The sequence below is a fragment of the Diadema antillarum genome, unplaced genomic scaffold, assembly GCF_040938485.1.
Source record: "Diadema antillarum isolate AM-2024a unplaced genomic scaffold, OU_Dant_1.0 seq00000024_RagTag, whole genome shotgun sequence".
Taxonomy (NCBI): Eukaryota; Metazoa; Echinodermata; class Echinoidea; order Diadematoida; family Diadematidae; genus Diadema; species Diadema antillarum.
The window spans coordinates 218,036-237,094 of record NW_027271142.1 but is presented as its reverse complement, the minus strand read 5'-3'; the positions used below and the strand labels follow the sequence as shown (position 1 = coordinate 237,094).

The 19,059-nt window shown below is 36.2% G+C and overlaps 2 protein-coding genes across 2 annotated transcripts in view; one reads left to right on the top strand and one right to left on the bottom strand.

The window, feature by feature from the left end:
- The window catches only part of LOC139725211 (uncharacterized), a 35,568-nt gene extending 34,459 nt beyond the window's left edge, over nt 1-1,109 (top strand). Inside the window, exon 3 of the mRNA XM_071636302.1 lies at nt 359-1,109. Coding sequence (XP_071492403.1) covers nt 359-745 — 387 coding nt within the window. The 3' untranslated portion in view covers nt 746-1,109. The remainder of the gene's footprint in view (nt 1-358) is intronic.
- Nucleotides 1-19,059, bottom strand: part of LOC139725203 (2-amino-3-ketobutyrate coenzyme A ligase, mitochondrial-like) — a 79,423-nt gene that overhangs the window by 37,758 nt on the left and 22,606 nt on the right. The gene's annotated exons all lie outside the window — the stretch shown is intronic.

Here is a 19,059-nt window from a genome sequence, read left to right as displayed (position 1 = left end):
CTAATTACAGCAATCCTTGACAATGTATAAATGAAGAGTTTAAATGTAAAGTGGATATGGGTATGAATTAATGTGATAACCTTTAAACTTTAGATAGATATTAATTACTTGTTGTGTAATTAATGCAGTATCATTGCAAAAGATTGATTTTTTTTATGACATTAGTCTAAAAAATGAGAAAATGGAGGATGTCTGGTTTAAACATAGCATCTCATCAAAATGTAATACTTGGTATCACTGCTTGCTATTAATGTACAGAGGCCACAGAATGTTTCTCAGTGGGGGGGGGGGGGGGGGGAATCACGAGTCAACCATATTTCTCTGCTTTTTTCTGAAATTTTTGTCTTTGGAACTTTAGGATCTGGTCGTCGCATCAACACCACTTTCAGCCCTAGTCAAGATGGCTACCACTATGGCAGGGGACACCCAGAAAGGCCCACTGCCCACATGGGCAATTATACTCATTTGTATCTTAGTTGTAGCAATTATACTAATCTGTTCAATACTGGCTGCAAGGATGCTTGTATTTCGACTTGTGACTGCTTCATATAGTCACGTGAGGGGTCAAAAAAGTATTGAGGATGCTACCGAAAGAGGTACACATGGTACGGGAACAGATACAGCTGGCCAAGAAATGCAGCCACTCCGATCTGAAGAAACTCAGCCCCTCCGACCGGAAGAAACTCAGCAACTCAGACATGACGAAACTACATGTACTGTAGAACACAATATTTTGGCAGCATGAAATTTTCGTGAGTTGCCTAGAGCTATTAACATTCAGTGCATATAGTGTCAACAAGATCTTTTCACAAAATGCATTTTAATTATGTGAATCTTGGCTCTCTCAAAATCTCGAAATTAAAATGCATGAGAACATTCCTTGTTTTACAGTATAGAAAATGGGGGCCACATCCAGTAGGGCCCTAATACACCACAAACCCTTCTTAGTACTAATAGGACATTGTGCCATTCCACTGGAGGTTCATAATCTGTAAAGGGGGTATCTCACTGATCTGCAAACGTTTGCGAACGTAGCGAATTCGGGATTTTGCCAGGGTTTGTAAAGGGTTCGTTAACAGTTGCAAGAAAGTTCGCAAACGGTTTTTATGGTCGCAAGCAGTTTTTCTTGTCGCAGAGAAATTTTGAACATGTTCAAATTTTCTTTGCGAATTTGTATTTTCGCTAACAGTTGTAAACATTCGCAAAACACTTGTAAGAATTCCCAAACGGTCGTAATACGGTGTCGCTAACATTTTTATTTGATTCGCCACTGGCTAGCAAACAAGTATTGGTTCCCATATAAAAGCTCCTGATACTGTAAACGTGGAAATTTTCGCGGTACATTAATTTTCGCGGATTTCGCACTACGTTCGGCTAGCGCGAATTCAAAAACGTGCGAATATATCTTCGCAATTTTCCATGCACATTTTGAACGGCCTGAATTGTGTGTGCTTCGTTGATGATACTGCTACGTAGTACAGACATGTTTACGCATATAGCAGTATCATCGCACGCACCGAGCCCAGGCCGATTGGTGTGCTACATCCCCGCGACTACAGTACTAGTACTACAGTACATGTATCGAGTAAAATCAAAGAGGTTGAGCGCTTGTACTCGCCCTCGCGCCACTCGCTACGTCGCTTATCGTACGCTGGCATCGCTGGATGAAAACAGCGACTGTGTATTAACCCGCTGAGGAGCGCGAATTTAAGAACCCGCGAATATGTTTTCGAGCCGCTCAGCGCGAAAAATTAATCGCGCGAAAATATTGACGTTTACAGTACAGGCAAGGTTCCACTCTAAGAAAGTTCTTGAGGCTCTTGACATCTCCATCATGTAATTGTTGCAAAAGTTTTTCGTATTGGCCAAAGTCTGTCCTCTGCAACAACCGCTCACTGATCCAGTTTTTCAGTAATCTGTTCTTCTACGTTTCTTGTTTTTCTTCATCGTCTTTCTCTTAAGCTGCACGATAGCTGTAGCAGCAGCCAGGCAAACCAGCTCTTCAAGGATATCAGCACATTGAGCCTCTTCTTGGCAAAAATTCATTACCATATATTCTGGAAATCCTTCTTAAACAGTGGTCACAAGAAATCTGAATGCAGTGGAAAGTTGTACTTTCGTTTTATGGGTCTGACCATACATAATCGCCTGGTACTTTTCCAGGTGCCAAAACATTCGCAAATTGTTGCAAGGGATTTGCAAACAGCTGCTAATATTTGCAAAACTGTCGCTAACATTTGCTAACAGTTGCTAATAGTCGCCACCTGTGTTTCGCAAACACTTTCGCAAACATTCGCTCAAGTGTTGCTACAACTGTAATTGTCGCTTAACATTGCTAAAAGTCGCTAACTGTCGCTAATGGCAGAAGCGAACCTTGATTTTTCGCAAACATTCGTCAGAAAAGTTGGCAAATCTCAAATTTGCTACGTTTGCAAACGTTCGCCGCTCAGTGAGATACCAGCTTAAAGGCATTGTTTACTATTTGCAGATGAAACAAAAACCCAGCATTAGTTCCTTTAAAACAGTTCTAAAATGTGAGTTAGGGATAGAAACAACCACTGTAAAAATTTGAATCCGTATAATCGATGTTAAGTATTGTTAAATACACAAAATGTGAACAATAGTTATAATAAGAATGCTTCCAGATTAAACCTTCTACAGTTACGGTTTATTGAGAAAAATACTGATATCTCCTTATATTTTAGGCTTTATTGCGAAAATTTTATATGGTAGGATGTTTCGTGATACATCAGACTTACACATATGCATCAAATGTGATATCTTGAACATTTTTAAAATCACTGCTCCCAAAGGTAAACTGGACCTTTCAAGTATGGGCAAGAGCCACATACTACTGTTATTTCTATGGCCCATTTTTCCGTAGCATCTCTCTTACCACTCGGACTAATCTTAACTTTGTAATTGTCACATTCAACTGAACTCCTTACCTGCATCCGTGTCTTCCTAATGTGGCTAAGGGATATGAAAGCACACTTCCCTCATTTTTTGTTTTTGTTTTAGTGTGTGTTTTTTTAACTCAGCTGTCTTCTGAATAAACTACACAGCTTCCATCTCTTCTCCTTTTTCTATATTTTCACATGACAAATTGTTGTCACATTTCCACGAAAAAAAGCAGAACATGAAGTTGAATAAACTTTTAGAAATCCATAACCTCTGAGTATTAACTGTATGATTTTACTAGAAAATGAGTGTGTCCCTAGACCTTCAGCATTCACTGAATGCATTTTAAAAATTTCCCTTAAATCCAAAGCAATGAAAGCAGAACCATAGATATCTGAAGAAATCGTTTTATATGTGTGGCATGCAATCATCCTGAGGTGGAAAAGAAAATCAAGTGCCGCGTCATTGGACAGTGTATTTATGTCTTCACACTGTATATGCCATATTTAGCGAGTCTAAATTTTTGCGAATTGGGACTTCCTGATGATTTTGCAAGTGGTTAAATTCACTATCGTGGAGTACTGCACTGAATGGAGAAATGTATATGTGAGCGTCACTTTCATATCGGGATCAGAGTCATTATTTTTGCTTGCCTTTAATTTCGTGAGTAGCATCAGACTCGCGAAATTCACGAAATATTTGGCATATACAGTATCTGGAATGCTATCTACTATATATTATGTGGCTTGTGCTTGACCTCAAATTTATATTTTGTATCACATGATTAAATGTGATGGATATGTAGCTCATATGTGCTGAGTTATCTCAATAGAATCACAGGGCTAGAGTACAGAGTGTTAGGAGAAACTACATCTGTGTGGTAGAAAAGTTACTTTGGTCAGAGTAAGTGCATATGATACATTGTGTGCTAAAGACCCTAAGAACCGCAATCAGTATCGTGCAACTTCATTGTCGTAGAGATGAGTGAATATATTTATTCCAGGGTATCAGATAAAGTGTAGTGCAGGTAACTGTATATGAATACATTACTTAATTTATTTTACAGTCATGTAGGCATGTATGTTTTGCCAGTTGATCTGGCAAGACTTATATCGGGAGGTTTCTATACCACCTCCCTCTCTTTCTTACTCTTTCTCTCTCTGCCCTAGCCCTCTTTTTCATGAGCATCATGTTGGACCCCCATCTTTCATTGAATTAATGGAATATACATGCACCATTGGCAGGGCTGCCAACTCTCACGCATTGAGCGTGAGACTCACGCATTTTGGTCCTTTCTCACTCTAAAACTTTATTTCATTTGCATGCATTTCTATTGATCACACTCATTTTGACTCCTAAATTATACATAGCATTGGCCTATGGGAGTCTCACTCTCAACTACTTTCCAGTGTTGGTAGCCCTGCATTGGTTACCAGCTCACTGTTAGCCACATTCTGTACTGTACTTAATAACACATTCTGTCATGTAATTATGTTATGTGTAACTAAAGATGGCTGAATTTGTTGGAAATAGCCACTGTGTGTACCATTGTATGTATGATATTGTTTGATGATATTGCCGAAATGCAAGATATTGTGAAGTGATTAGATATAGAGAATAAATAAATCAAGTCAAATGCCTAAATCAGGGCCGGCGCAGTGTTTTCAAAAGTGTGGGGGGCCCACTTCCGGGTTTCATGAGCTAACAAGCAAAAAAAAAAAAAAAAAAAAAGAGTTCTCAGCTCATCTCTCCCTGTCCACTTCCGGATTTCTTCAGCTGACAAGCGAGAAAAAAAAAGGGGGGGCCTCAGCTCATTCTCTCCCCTCCCATTTCCAGGTGTTAGCAAAAAAAGGTCTTCAGAGAAAACACATAAGCTTACCACCGCCATACTTCAAGATCTCTATCTATTTCTATTTTAGTGCCACTTACGTACTTCCAGGTTGAAAAAAGTGTGGGAGCCCAAAGTGATGACACCTTATGTATTCCTTTGTATGGTGCACAAAAAGTGTGGGGGCTCGAGCCCCCATGGCCCCCACGGCTGCGCCGCCCCTGTAAATGACTACAAATATGGTGAGAGTGATGGTAATGTCTATAGAAAGTTATCAAAATAGGAGTTAATTGGGTAAAATACCCTTACTTGTATAGAGAACCACTATGAAAAGAATTATATTTGTGAGATATTGTGTCAAATTTATCTGCAAAGAAACAAGGAAACCTAGCTAATTCAGTACAGGTTTGTGCATGTGCAGTACACTTGCGCATGTACACAGTACTCTCCAGTGATTGAAACTTTAGGTCAGTTTTATATGTTAGTCTGCACAAAAAGCAAGTGTTAACTGTTTGTATATTCTTGTAGAAAAATAGTGTGAGGAAATAAGTTTGAATTAAGCCATACATGTGTAAATGGATTATGTAACTTGTGTAAAATCATCAGTGTCATGGCTGTTTGGTGTTACCTTTGAAAGAAGGAGATATTTCTTTATAATATGACAGGGGTGCAAGAGTATTTGGAGAAAAAAAAATCTGACAAAAAAAATTGAAACTTGCGAAAGAAAATGTGTGAAGTGCATTGAAATGCGAACATTTCAATGCATGTGAATTGCCAAAAAGTTTGAAAACTTTCTTTTTGGAAGAGATAGGATTAAACTCAGAATTCTCTCATCCCAATGAAAAGTGCACATAACCCCGCTGTATGTTGAACACTGCTGGTATGTCCTTATGCAAAGTTGAGTGTATTCCTATAGAAACTGCGTATTATAATTTTACATTTGTAACCATTGTATATCATTATCATTATCGTCATCATTATTGTCATCATCATAATTATTATCGTCATCATTTACCATTACAAATATTATGGTTTCAGGGAAATGTGTGAAACTTTGGAATTGGCTTCCATATTTCTTACTGCTATCAGAAGTGCCTAATAGAGAGCTATTTTCAAGAAAAAAATATTATGCTTTCTGTGACTGATATTGATAACACTGTATGCCATCACATGTACATGTATGCGATCATCATGAAGGGACCAAAAAGACATGCGACATGTAAATAGACAGAGAGTATTTATGTCTCTACGTATATCTGCCTAGAAATTTATTTATATGACTTGTGCATGATCTCAAGTTTTTATTTATGAATATGGAGCCCATGTGCAATTCATTTGTACATACAGTTCAGCCAGCGATCAAGTTCCCCCTAGATCGCGATCACGGGCGATCAGTGATCGCATACGCGATATGTTGCAATCAATTGATTGTATGCCGAATTGCATACAATCAATGATCGCGTATGCGATCACTGATCGCCCGTGGACGCGATCTAGGGGGAACTTGATCGCTGGCTGAACTGTATGCAGGCTAATTTATTGTGTATTCAGGCAAATTTCTTGTGTGCACTTGTGGTGCATCCCTGAACCTACATCATTCTTTACATACAAGGATTCATTACAGGGTGAATCTGGACAAGTGTCCAGAGAAAGTCTGAATGGAAGGGCTGATTTTTACATGCACAACAGTGAAAAGTATAATGGCATCACCAATTCTTTATTGATTGCATGTAAAAAAAAAAAAAAAAATTAAAAAATTAAAAAAATAAGATAGAATAAAAAATTAAAAAAATAAAAGTACTTTAACTATGGTATAAATGTATGTTATTCCTGGCTGAATAATAAAAAAAAATAAATAAAAAAAATGACCAGCCAATTATATTCGGAATTGAGACTGTGGTAAGCGTAAAATAGATTTTGTGACTGGTGTACAGTGATCTCATTTATGTCATAAGTCTCATAACCTCATATCATGGCCTTTTAATTTCGAAGAAGAAAAGATGTTGTAGAGTTTGATATCAGCAGTGCATATGTCCGAGGGATGCCAACCTCGTATTAAAACAACATTGCAGTATTTTGAGGGCCGAAATTAATAGCATATTTTCTATGAAATAACAGTACTTAATTTTGCCTCTATTGCAAAAGACATGTGTCATGTAATTCAGGAAATCAGTATTCTCGGGCCATAAAAGTTGCAGTATTTTTGGCAAACACAGTAAAGTTGTATTTATGGCAAATAAACTTTAAGGATGAATTCATATATATATATATATATATATATATATATATATATATATATATATATATGTGTGTGGGTTGAGTGAATGCAGCAATATTAGTAGAACACATCAGTGAAAGTTTGAGGACAATCGGACAATTCGATGCTATGTTCTACTAATAGTGCTGCATTCACTCAATCCACACAATATTTGAGTGAACTTGTCCAGTGTAAGAAGAGGTGGCATTACTTGTAGCCCCACCTTGTGACACACTGTGGTCAGTATAATAATGGAATACAGGTTGTACTGTAAAACCAGAAATATTCGCAGCATAAAATTTTCACAAAGTGGAGCTAAGGGCCTTTTTTGCCACAAGAAGTATTTGTGAGTTGCTCCTAGCATTCGATGCATATAGTGTAGACATGAACTTTTGCATGCATTTCAAATTTCGCAAATCTTGGCTTTCACCAAAACTCACAAAATTAAAATGCACACGAAAATTTCTGGTTTTACAGTAAATAACCACAGATTACCTCTGGCTAATATCAGCTACAGGTGTGAATGGTACTATTATGTCGGAAGAATTATGCATTTGATGTTGTTATGCAGGAGCCAGTTGAAGGATGCTTGCAATTAAATTATTGTCCATTCCGCATTATTTATTGTAAAGCATTTGGAAACAATTTGTAATATGCACTTGAGTAATATTTTTTATTACATACACTACTGTAAAAGTGGATATTTTAGCGAGACTTATTTTTCGCGCTGAGCCGGGTGAGAAGAATTTCCTGTGTTTTTAATTCCACGGAATCAAGACAGCAACCACTGGAACATATGGCATGCAAAAATATTCGTGTGCTTTTATTTTCGCGCTAGTTTCTGGTTGAGGGAAATGCACACAAATTTCAACACCACGAAAATTTCCACTTTTACAGTATTCTCAATTAATGACTTGTAAGCAGTACAATGTGACATTCCTGATGGAATTTTTATCAATTGTACTAAGCTCCAAAAACCATTGAAGATGTTAGACCATCTTTACAACTCTCACAGATGCTGTCTTTTTACATCAGACTTTTTATTCAATGCCTTAGAAAAATTACTAGTAATGACTATAATTTAAAGGGGAAGGCTAGTAACTGATCAGTGGGAATCGGTGGAAATGCTGGGAGATGACTGTTCCAATCCTTATGGGATTCATTCAAGAGTTCATTGTATATCTATTGTTGTGTGAAAATGATTTGCTTCAGAATGGTCTCATATTCAAGTAATGTGTAGTTTAATGCTTCCAGGTTAGCGTCCCTGGTCAGTGACGGAGCATTAATCTGCACATTACTTGAATATGAGACCGTTCTGAAGCAAATCATTTTCACACAACAATAGATATACAATGAACTCTTGAATGAATCCCATAAGGATTGGAACAATCATCTCCCAGCATTTCCACTGATTCCCACTGATCAGTTACTAGCCTTCCCCTTTAATGTTATACATGACAGACATTGGGAAAAGTGTTCTGTAATTGCTACAATACATGGTAAAATCAATCTTTGCATGCTAAAATATTTAACCCATCCATCTTGTGATACATGATAACCAGTTATTTTCTAATATTTGAATATTCATGTATGTGATCAGTTTCTTCAGTTCTTTATTTGATTTTTTTGTATAAAATATTTAACCTATCCATCTTGTGATACACGATAATCACTTATTTTCTAATATTTGAATATTCATGTATGTGATCAGTTTCTTCAGTTCTTTATTTGATTTTTTTGTATAAAATATTTAACCTATCCATCTTGTGATACACGATAATCAGTTATTTTCTAATATTTGAATATTCATGTATGTGATCAGTTTCTTCAGTTCTTTATTTGATTTTTTGTATAAAATATCTAACCTATCCATCTTGTGATACATGATAATCACTTATTTTCTAATATTTGAATATTCATGTATGTGATCAGTTTCTTCAGTTCTTTATTTGATTTTTTGTATAAAATATCTAACCTATCCATCTTGTGATACACGATAATCACTTATTTTCTAATATTTGAATATTCATGTATGTGATCAGTTTCTTCAGTTCTTTATTTGATTTTTTGTATAAAATATCTAACCTATCCATCTTGTGATACACGATAATCACTTATTTTCTAATATTTGAATATTCATGTATGTGATCAGTTTCTTCAGTTCTTTATTTGATTTTTTTGTATAAAATATTTAACCTATCCTTCTTGTGATACATGATAATCAGTTATTTTCTAATATTTGAATATTCATGTATGTGATCAGTTTATTCAGTTCTTTATTTGATTTTTTGTATAAAATATTTAACCTATCCATCTTGTGATACATGATAATCAGTTATTTTCTAATATTTGTATATTCATGTATGTGATCAGTTTCTTCAGTTCTTTATTTGATTTTTTGTATAAAATATTTAACCTATCCATCTTGTGATACATGATAATCAGTTATTTTCTAATATTTGTATATTCATGTATGTGATCAGTTTCTTCAGTTCTTTATTTGATTTTTGTATAAAATATTTAACCTATCCATCTTGTGATACATGATAATCAGTTATTTTCTAATATTTGTATATTCATGTATGTGATCAGTTTCTTCAGTTCTTTATTTGATTTTTTTGTATAAAATATTCAACCTATCCTTCTTGTGATACATGATAATCAGTTATTTTCTAATATTTGTATATTCATGTATGTGATCAGTTTCTTCAGTTCTTTATTTGATTTTTTTGTATAAAATATTCAACCTATCCTTCTTGTGATACATGATAATCAGTTATTTTCTAATATTTGTATATTCATGTATGTGATCAGTTTCTTCAGTTCTTTATTTGATTTTTTTGTATAAAATATTCAACCTATCCATCTTGTGATACATGATAATCAGTTATTTTCTAATATTTGTATATTCATGTATGTGATCAGTTTCTTCAGTTCTTTATTTGATTTTTTGTATAAAATATTTAACCTATCCATCTTGTGATACATGATAATCAGTTATTTTCTAATATTTGTATATTCATGTATGTGATCAGTTTCTTCAGTTCTTTATTTGATTTTTTTGTATAAAATATTCAACCTATCCATCTTGTGATACATGATAATCAGTTATTTTCTAATATTTGTATATTCATGTATGTGATCAATTTCTTCAGTTCTTTATTTGATTTTTTTGTATAAAATATTTAACCTATCCATCTTGTGATACATGATAATCAGTTATTTTCTAATATTTGAATATTCATGTATGTGATCAGTTTCTTCAGTTCTTTATTTGATTTTTTTGTATAAAATATTTAACCTATCCATCTTGTGATACATGATAATCAGTTATTTTCTAATATTTGAATATTCATGTATGTGATCAGTTTCTTCAGTTCTTTATTTGATTTTTTTGTATAAAATATTTAACCTATCCATCTTGTGATACATGATAATCAGTTATTTTCTAATATTTGTATATTCATGTATGTGATCAGTTTATTCAGTTCTTTATTTGATTTTTTTGTATAAAATATTTAACCCATCCATCTTGTGATACATGATAATCAGTTATTTTCTAATATTTGTATATTCATGTATGTGATCAGTTTCTTCAGTTCTTTATTTGATTTTTTGTATAAAATATTCAACCTATCCTTCTTGTGATACATGATAATCAGTTATTTTCTAATATTTGAATATTCATGTATGTGATCAGTTTCTTCAGTTCTTTATTTGATTTTTTTGTATAAAATATTTAACCTATCCATCTTGTGATACATGATAATCAGTTATTTTCTAATATTTGTATATTCATGTATGTGATCAGTTTATTCAGTTCTTTATTTGATTTTTTTGTATAAAATATTTAACCCATCCATCTTGTGATACATGATAATCAGTTATTTTCTAATATTTGTATATTCATGTATGTGATCAGTTTCTTCAGTTCTTTATTTGATTTTTTGTATAAAATATTCAACCTATCCTTCTTGTGATACATGATAATCAGTTATTTTCTAATATTTGAATATTCATGTATGTGATCAGTTTCTTCAGTTCTTTATTTGATTTTTTTGTATAAAATATTTAACCTATCCATCTTGTGATACATGATAATCAGTTATTTTCTAATATTTGAATATTCATGTATGTGATCAGTTTCTTCAGTTCTTTATTTGATTTTTTGTATAAAATATTTAACCTATCCATCTTGTGATACACGATAATCAGTTATTTTCTAATATTTGTATATTCATGTATGTGATCAGTTTCTTCGGTTCTTTATTTGATTTTTTTGTATATTATCCAAAATTTTGTATATTATCCATCTAATTACGTTATGTGTAGTGTTATGTTCTATCAATTGTATCATTTCATTTGTGTTTGATACATGGAACAATGACATCAAATCAAATGAAATTAATCCATGTGACTATTGACTTGTACTTGTTTTGATTGCCTCTTAATCATTAAAACTTTGTTTTTAACTTCGTGCTTTGTTATAAATGTCCACGGCCTTGCTGAAAACCAACTAATAGCTGAAAGCAGATTTTTTAATCCCTAATTAGATGAGAACAAACAAATACACATTATGCCATGCTTCCAGTAACTGTACAGTACTGCACAACATGGTATGCACTTCACCCAATAAACTTGTTTTGTACATTGTACCTACCGGCATGTGCAGACAGTTCATTCTTTGTGTGTGTATTTGTTGCCTGAATGTAACAATACCATTACAAGCATTCATACAACCCTTCTGCACAGATCATTATCATCACAAAAGCCTGACTTACTTTCTCTCACCATGAAATCTAAAAATAAAAACACTAAAAACACAAATAATAAAGAGCTGCCGTTCTTCTGATAAGAAATAGCTTCTCTTTTTAAAGAAAGTTAAAACATATAGACAAAGTAAAGATAGGTCAATCACAATCAGGGGCCCGTTGCATAAAAGTTACAATTATGGTAACTTTGCCGTCCAATGGTAACTTCCATGGAATTCTTGATTGTGATTGGCTGTTGAGTATTGTTGCCATGGTAGTTACCGTTGGATGGCAAAGTTACCATAATTGTAACTTTTATGCAACAGGCCCCATATTTTACACAAATTTATTGTACTTTATCAAGGTTAAGCGAATACTACATAGGAATGAATCCCCAAAATACATTGTGGATTGTGAGAAAGTGCCCGTGGAACCCATCAGTGAAGAGAGGGATACAACTGTAAATCAGACAATCTATCAAAAAAAGTTATAGATTTCTAGAATTTTGGTACAGTCTTTGCTGGATGAGAAGACAAGAGTTGGTGACGTCAAGTACTATTAACATTTCTGCAAACTGTCGATTTAAAGCATAAGGAAAGAGCCCACAACTTACCTCTTTATAGAGAATATATATTATATAGATATAAGTACATGTATGATTACCCTTATTTTACAACACCTATTTAGAATGTAGCTATCTGATGAAAGAATGAAAAGAAGAATGAAAAGAAAATGAATGAAAGAGTCCACAACTTACCTCTTTATAGAGAAAATATATAAGTACATTGTACATGTATAATTACCCTTATTATACAACACCTATTTAAAATGTAGCTATCCGATTGGTCGATTGCCCATCACGTGACATTTAGGGAAACGTTTTATTGCACGCTCTGGCTGTCTCAGCTGTGCAATTTTGGTTCAACCAAAATGTTCTATTGCACGTGCTCTGATGTCACAATAAACATGTGCGGCCCGCACTCAACAATTACAAGCGCGTACTTTTGTTACTCATTTTTTAAAGAACTTCGTTTCACATGTAAGTACAATTTGTACGTATGTACGTACACATGTAGTGTTATACAGTAACCGCGACCGTGAGGCTACTCATTCATCTTTCACGGAAAATGGTTGCCATTTCTGTGCTAAATTCAAGGATCTGTGGGTACCAAATCTGTTGACGTTCGAGGTGTTGTGTAAAACAAAGAGTGTATGGTCTTTACTCGTGCAATGGAACCAGATTTCGCACTCCCTGAAAGATGAGGCGCACTATTCAACTCGGCTTCGCCTCGTTGAATAGAGCACCTCTATCTTTCACCTTGTGTGAAATCTTACCATTGCACTCGTGACCATTCACTATTTGTACATGTATAATATATTTCAGTATCAAAATGTTATGAGTATATTTCATTAAAACATTGAAATTTGATGGGTTGCGGTGAGTTGCATAGTCGGTAGCGCGTCTACCTCACAATCACTCGGCCCGGGTTAGAACCCGAGTCTGGACTGATGAGCAATGTTGTGTGTAAGCATACCGTCCCCTCTAGCACGAGGCAAAACTCTCTGTCCCTCAGATAGGACATAAAATGGAGGTCCTGTGTATGAGAGAGTCACAACTCATGCACATAAAAGAGCAAAGAGCAGGGTGTTTAACCCGGTGAAGTAGTCCCACCTCACATCCAACTGGACCCCATGGAAGAACAGCTTAACGTAGCTGAATATGGGCTATCCAGCCATCTTCTCAGATGGAAATGAACAAACAAACAAACAAACAAACAAATTTCTGTTGTCTATGTATGACGTTACTAGTATTATAGTAACTGCAGTAGTCTTCTCATCTGGTGATGGCAGCACTGATTTTTCTGAGAACTTGTCATTACCAGGCAACACATTATACTCAATGAAAGAGGTGTCTTGCATATCTACATCGACCTGTACTACTACTAGCATGATTATATGGGCCAAATTTATGAATTGCTTTAAAAAAAAAGGAAAAAAAATGAGGGAGAAGTTCAAGCCACAAGATAAAGGCTTAAGAAGCTTAAAGAGTAACTAAACAAAAATAACAATATATGTTACTTTGTAATCTTAATGTGACATGTTACTTCTTTCAGGGAAAAGATTAGTAATAGCAAAACTCTTATAAAGCGCTCATTGTACCTAATAAGATAATCACGGTGCTGTGGAGACAGAATATAATGTTACAACAGAGCATCATGAGATGTACACCATTTGAAACATAAGAACCATGATGTACATAATGGTGTTGTACAGAAGAAAAATATACCGTAGTTATGGGTGAACTCGGCCTGGCGGGTAAACTCGGCCCCCACAGCGAACATTACAACTAGCTGTAATGCAGGGCTGCCAACCTTGAGTGAGAGTTTGGCGTGAGACACTGCGAGGGAGCGGAGCGACCTCCTGGCTAGCGCCTGGCGGCCTGCTGTGCGGCCGTACGTAAGTACTACGTACACAGTCGGTGTATGTAAAGCGATGTAAAGCACACGTCATAGCCATACATGTACTGTAATTTGCCAAAAGTACAAGCTACGCTCACGTGGTATGGGTAGAAACCAATCGTAATCCAATAGCTCCTCTTTGCGCGCGAACCGAAAACGATTATTATTGGTAAAGCTTTACACCCGCACGGGAAAATCTTGAAATTTTGGGCTTGGGCATATCGATATTTTGGAATATCAGAGAATTTAGAGATATATTTATTTTTGTAGTCATGTACATTCCATTTTGGGGGTTTAGCGTGAGATTTCGTTTATCAGAGTGAGACAGTCAAAATTGCTTGAATTGCGTGAGTCTCACGCTCAATGCGTGAGAGTTGGCAGCCCTGCTGTAATGTGCGCGCTGGGGCCGAGTTTACCCGCTAGGCCGAGTTCACCCATAACTACGGTATATGCTATACATTAGCATTCAAGTCTTTAGCACTCACAAGTGGTCGCCACAACATGTCCATTAGCACCACCTGTTAGCCTACAAATTGTATCTTTATATAGCACCTATACAGTAAAGTTTAATAACCCATTCATCCCTATACACAGCTACTGAAATACACTGCACGTATACATTTGAAGCACAACTTGTGCATTACTGTAGGGCCTATGCCTGTGAGTGTGTGACATAAGGTATAGACGCTGCACACTGGCACTGGTCCGACAGTCCCTGACCAGTGAAAATCACTGTCGGACCAGTAACTTTTTCAGGAATGGACCAGTAAAAAAAGGAAAAACCGGGTACCGTCCTACTGGTCCAACAGACTGGTCGGAGCAGTAGAAAAAAAAAAAAAAAAATGTGTTTAGTGTGCAGCCCTAGTCATACACACATATTTGCTGTAGTACACACAATGTTCAACCCAGCCTGAACAGGAAAATAAACACTGTGCCTGCTTCATAATAACCTTTGACCAAGTCGAAAAGGACTGAGTTATTTGCCTCTTGAACCCTGTGCTTCAATCACACATACCAGTAATGACTCATCACATCACTAGCACTCCGATCTTGAAAACTAGGCAATATAACAATGTTCTGCCATCGAAAAAGTGTACACATAAATACACTGTAACTGAGAGACCGCATACCAACTATTTACATTTCAATAAATATAGAAAGAAAAAAAAAACTATTCAACAAATAGACCATGCTCTTCATAATCCCATAGACAGTAAAATTTCTATTGTGCTTTCTGTGACATTGTGACAATTCACACAATGCAAGTCCATAAAATGACTAAATATAATTTCTTCTATCAAATAAAGTCTGCCTGCACTCAAATATTGATGCAGAGCATTACTACGCACAATGAAGAGGACGATATCTAATTTTTTTTCTCTCCCTCTTGAAGGAAAAAGAAACACTAATTATTGTGATTGTAGATGGAGCACATACTTCAATACAATTGCATACAGAGGGCGCTGATCACTATACCGATTCTCTGTATGATTGCGAGCACACAACTAAGTGTTTCCGGTTCATGAATGATACTGCACGATAGGTAAATACGCACAGGTCTAAGCATTCACAGTTCATGAATTACGTAGCACAATCGACTAGGTAGTGTACATATGCATGTGTCTCTTTCATAGGCTTCAGTTCATATCTCTGGGTTGTGTTTCATTTTTATGAGTGGTGAAAATTTCTGCAGGGCAAATATCTTCTATCAGAACTGCATTATTGACAGAAGTAAACTGGGATCTTTCAGGTGCAACAAATTGATCATCCAAGCCTGATACAACTGACTCCATTTTAGTACCCAATGCGAGGGACTGTGTGTGAATAGAGTGTGAACAATAGCTACAGGGTTAAAGCCAGCACCGACTTCAGAATTCACAATGGGGAAGAGCTTGCAGATTCTCTCTTATTTTGTCTTCATACTGGCACGCCTTCAGGTTGGGGCATGCTTTGTGATTGGGGCATCTGCAAACCAGCAAGATCCCATCAGGCTTGACAACATTGAGACAGATCAACAGACCTACAGAGAAGGGGGCACTGCTGTTATCACTGCAACATTCTCTCTCCCCAACGACAAAAAAATGGAAGACTACCGCTTCCAGTGGGAGATCATCTGTGCAGGGAAGCCCGCTGTCATAATAAGTGATGGCAATTGTGTCCCAGATGCCTGCAGCATAATAAATTGTGATCAAGTCCAAATAAGTTTCTCAGACGGACAAATCAGGATCACCCTGATGAACTTGAAACTGGAAGACCAAAGGATATGGATGCTGGAAGTTTTTGAAGAATACCGGTCGATCATAAACCGCACCATCGCAATTCCAGTGGTAAGTAAGGACAGCAAAGTATGATTTAATAAAAAAAAAAAATGTAGCCACATACAATATGAAGACAAGAATACTGTATAAGCTGTTAATTTTGCCAGGGTTTAATTTTCTTAAATTTTCTGAATCACTGTTGGGCCGCGAATTTAACAAGATGCAAAAATGTCACCATGTGCCGGGTAATAGTGCACCAATGTTAGCATTGGTGTCCATTCGCGAAAAAAAACATCTCACAAAAATGTCCATATCTCCTTATTTGTGAAAATATCTGTATGCAAAAATAACAGCTTTATACAGTACTCGAGTTGATAATACCTCAGAAGAACTGGACAGATATTCAGAAAATTACTGAGACTGTTTGAGTGGCTGAGGATTTGACTTGTTCTAGCTCAATTCCTGCATAGCATACATGCTATTATATATATGCAAATTAAATGATAAATTCAGTACAGTCCACCATCTCCTATCCAGACATGTCAGGACCAGCGCTCATCCAGATAATGGATTTGGCTGGATATGAGAGACTCAATGTTTAAAAGTGAAAACAAAGTTCTGGTGAGGGCTTGAGAACCCGTCTGGCACCATTTCATATTTGCTTGCAACATATCGAAAGAGTCTACTAAGAAACTTACCTGGAAGACGCGGTTTGCCGGAATGATGAGTCGTTTTGGAGTATTTTGAGAAAAATGATAAAAGTCGGAAAACCGACTTTTATTCCAGAAGGCTCCAGACTAACTCGGTCTCAGGGAAAACTCCACCCTAATTCAGACAATTTACACGCAGTTCGTGATCGCCATATTCTACTGTATAATACCAAACGAGGCCTAACTGAACACACAGGAAAGTGCGTGCTAATCCTGTACAAAACAAATGGACAGCGCGCGGTCCTCAAGCCTATACGCACATCACCTCAGTTGCTGAGACGCGTGGTCTTTGAAGTTTTTGTTGTTGTTTATCAAGCGTCTTTGATTGTTTTTACAGGTGTTTGATAGGCGCACACTAATTTTGCATGCGCGCCAAAGAGGTTTTTGATGCGCGCAAGGACCATACTGCGAGTAGCCAGAACGCGAAGCGCTTCAATGTAGTTTATACAGGCCGCTCCCATAGTACAACACTGTACAATCCAGAGTAGGGACAACCAATACAACTCAGCCCGCCGTCAAAGTGAGGCCGAGTTATCCCCGAGTCTGAGTTTAGCCTGACCCATTCAGGTAAGTTCTGAGATGAACCTTTTTGGTTAATATTTCACATTTTCGTCGTTACCCATCGAATATCTTGTTATTACAGAGTTATTCCGCACATTTCCTAGGCATACGTTCACATTTGGGAGCAAAATTTGACAACTTTTGCAGGCGTAACAGAACTTTGTTTGGGCTTTAATGAACACAGCTGCCTACCCAATGGCAGCTACACATGGCACTGTACATGTTCATAAAATGCATTTTCCTTTTGTTTTTCATTGACTTTTGTTTTGAACATTAGAAGCCAGCCACAACACCAGACACTGCCATGAATGGGACTCAACCTTCAACCCTTGGACCAGATGTTACAGCTGATGGCTCAAAGGTAAACCTGGGTGAAAAAAAAAAAAAAACTTTTTTTTTTTTGCAACCGTTCACATGTACAGAAAATTAATATATTTATTATTCTTGTTCCTCACAGTGGTGTGGAGAGCACGCTGTTGTGAAGTGCGCTTTGAAACACATCACTGTGGGGCAAATTAGCGCGCTTATTCAGAAATAAGAGCAAGATTTCTTGGGTCTAGCATCGTGCTGCTGATCACGTTAATTTGTGGGTTTCTTGTATCCACAACTGTCAAGTGCAAAAAACACAAGTTTGCGAGCAGGTTTAGTACAAATCTCGAGTTTTGCACCATGAATCCCCCTAATCGCTTTCGTTGGGAACTGAAATAAAAGGGATGATTGATCATAAAGTCATTATGACTTCATGAATTAACAGAGCTCTGTATATTTGTGACAGGTAATTCATTCAAATAAGAGAGAAATTACAAACAAAAAAAAAAACACTTTGACAGAGAAACAGGATGCATAAATTCCTCCCCCCCAAAAAAAAATAAATAAATAAATAAATAAAAAAGATAAAAAAATAAAAAATAAATGAATTAATAAATAAATAAATAAAAAGTGGCCCAAATCAAACTAGAAAAGCACTCGGAGAGCACAGATCTCCGCTAAGCCAACAACTCATTCCCACCCATACGCACGAAAAAATTTCCCAAAACATATAGAAGCCTTTTGCTACATCATGATCAGCTTTTAGCTATGTGGTGCCTTGCCAAAGCAGAGCATGCGCTTTGTGCGCGTATACATGTAAACCTCCAGTACAAGTAGCTAGAACTCCCAAGTTCATTGAGCTTATATGCCAAAAGATGAAAAATCCTTCAAAAATCCATAAAAATGCCCAGATCACTACTGTCATTATCAACTTTTCCTGCAAATTTCGTTCAAATCCGTCCATAATTTTTTTTTGTCATTTTGCAAACAGACAAACCCACGCCAATGATCACTTAACCTCCCCC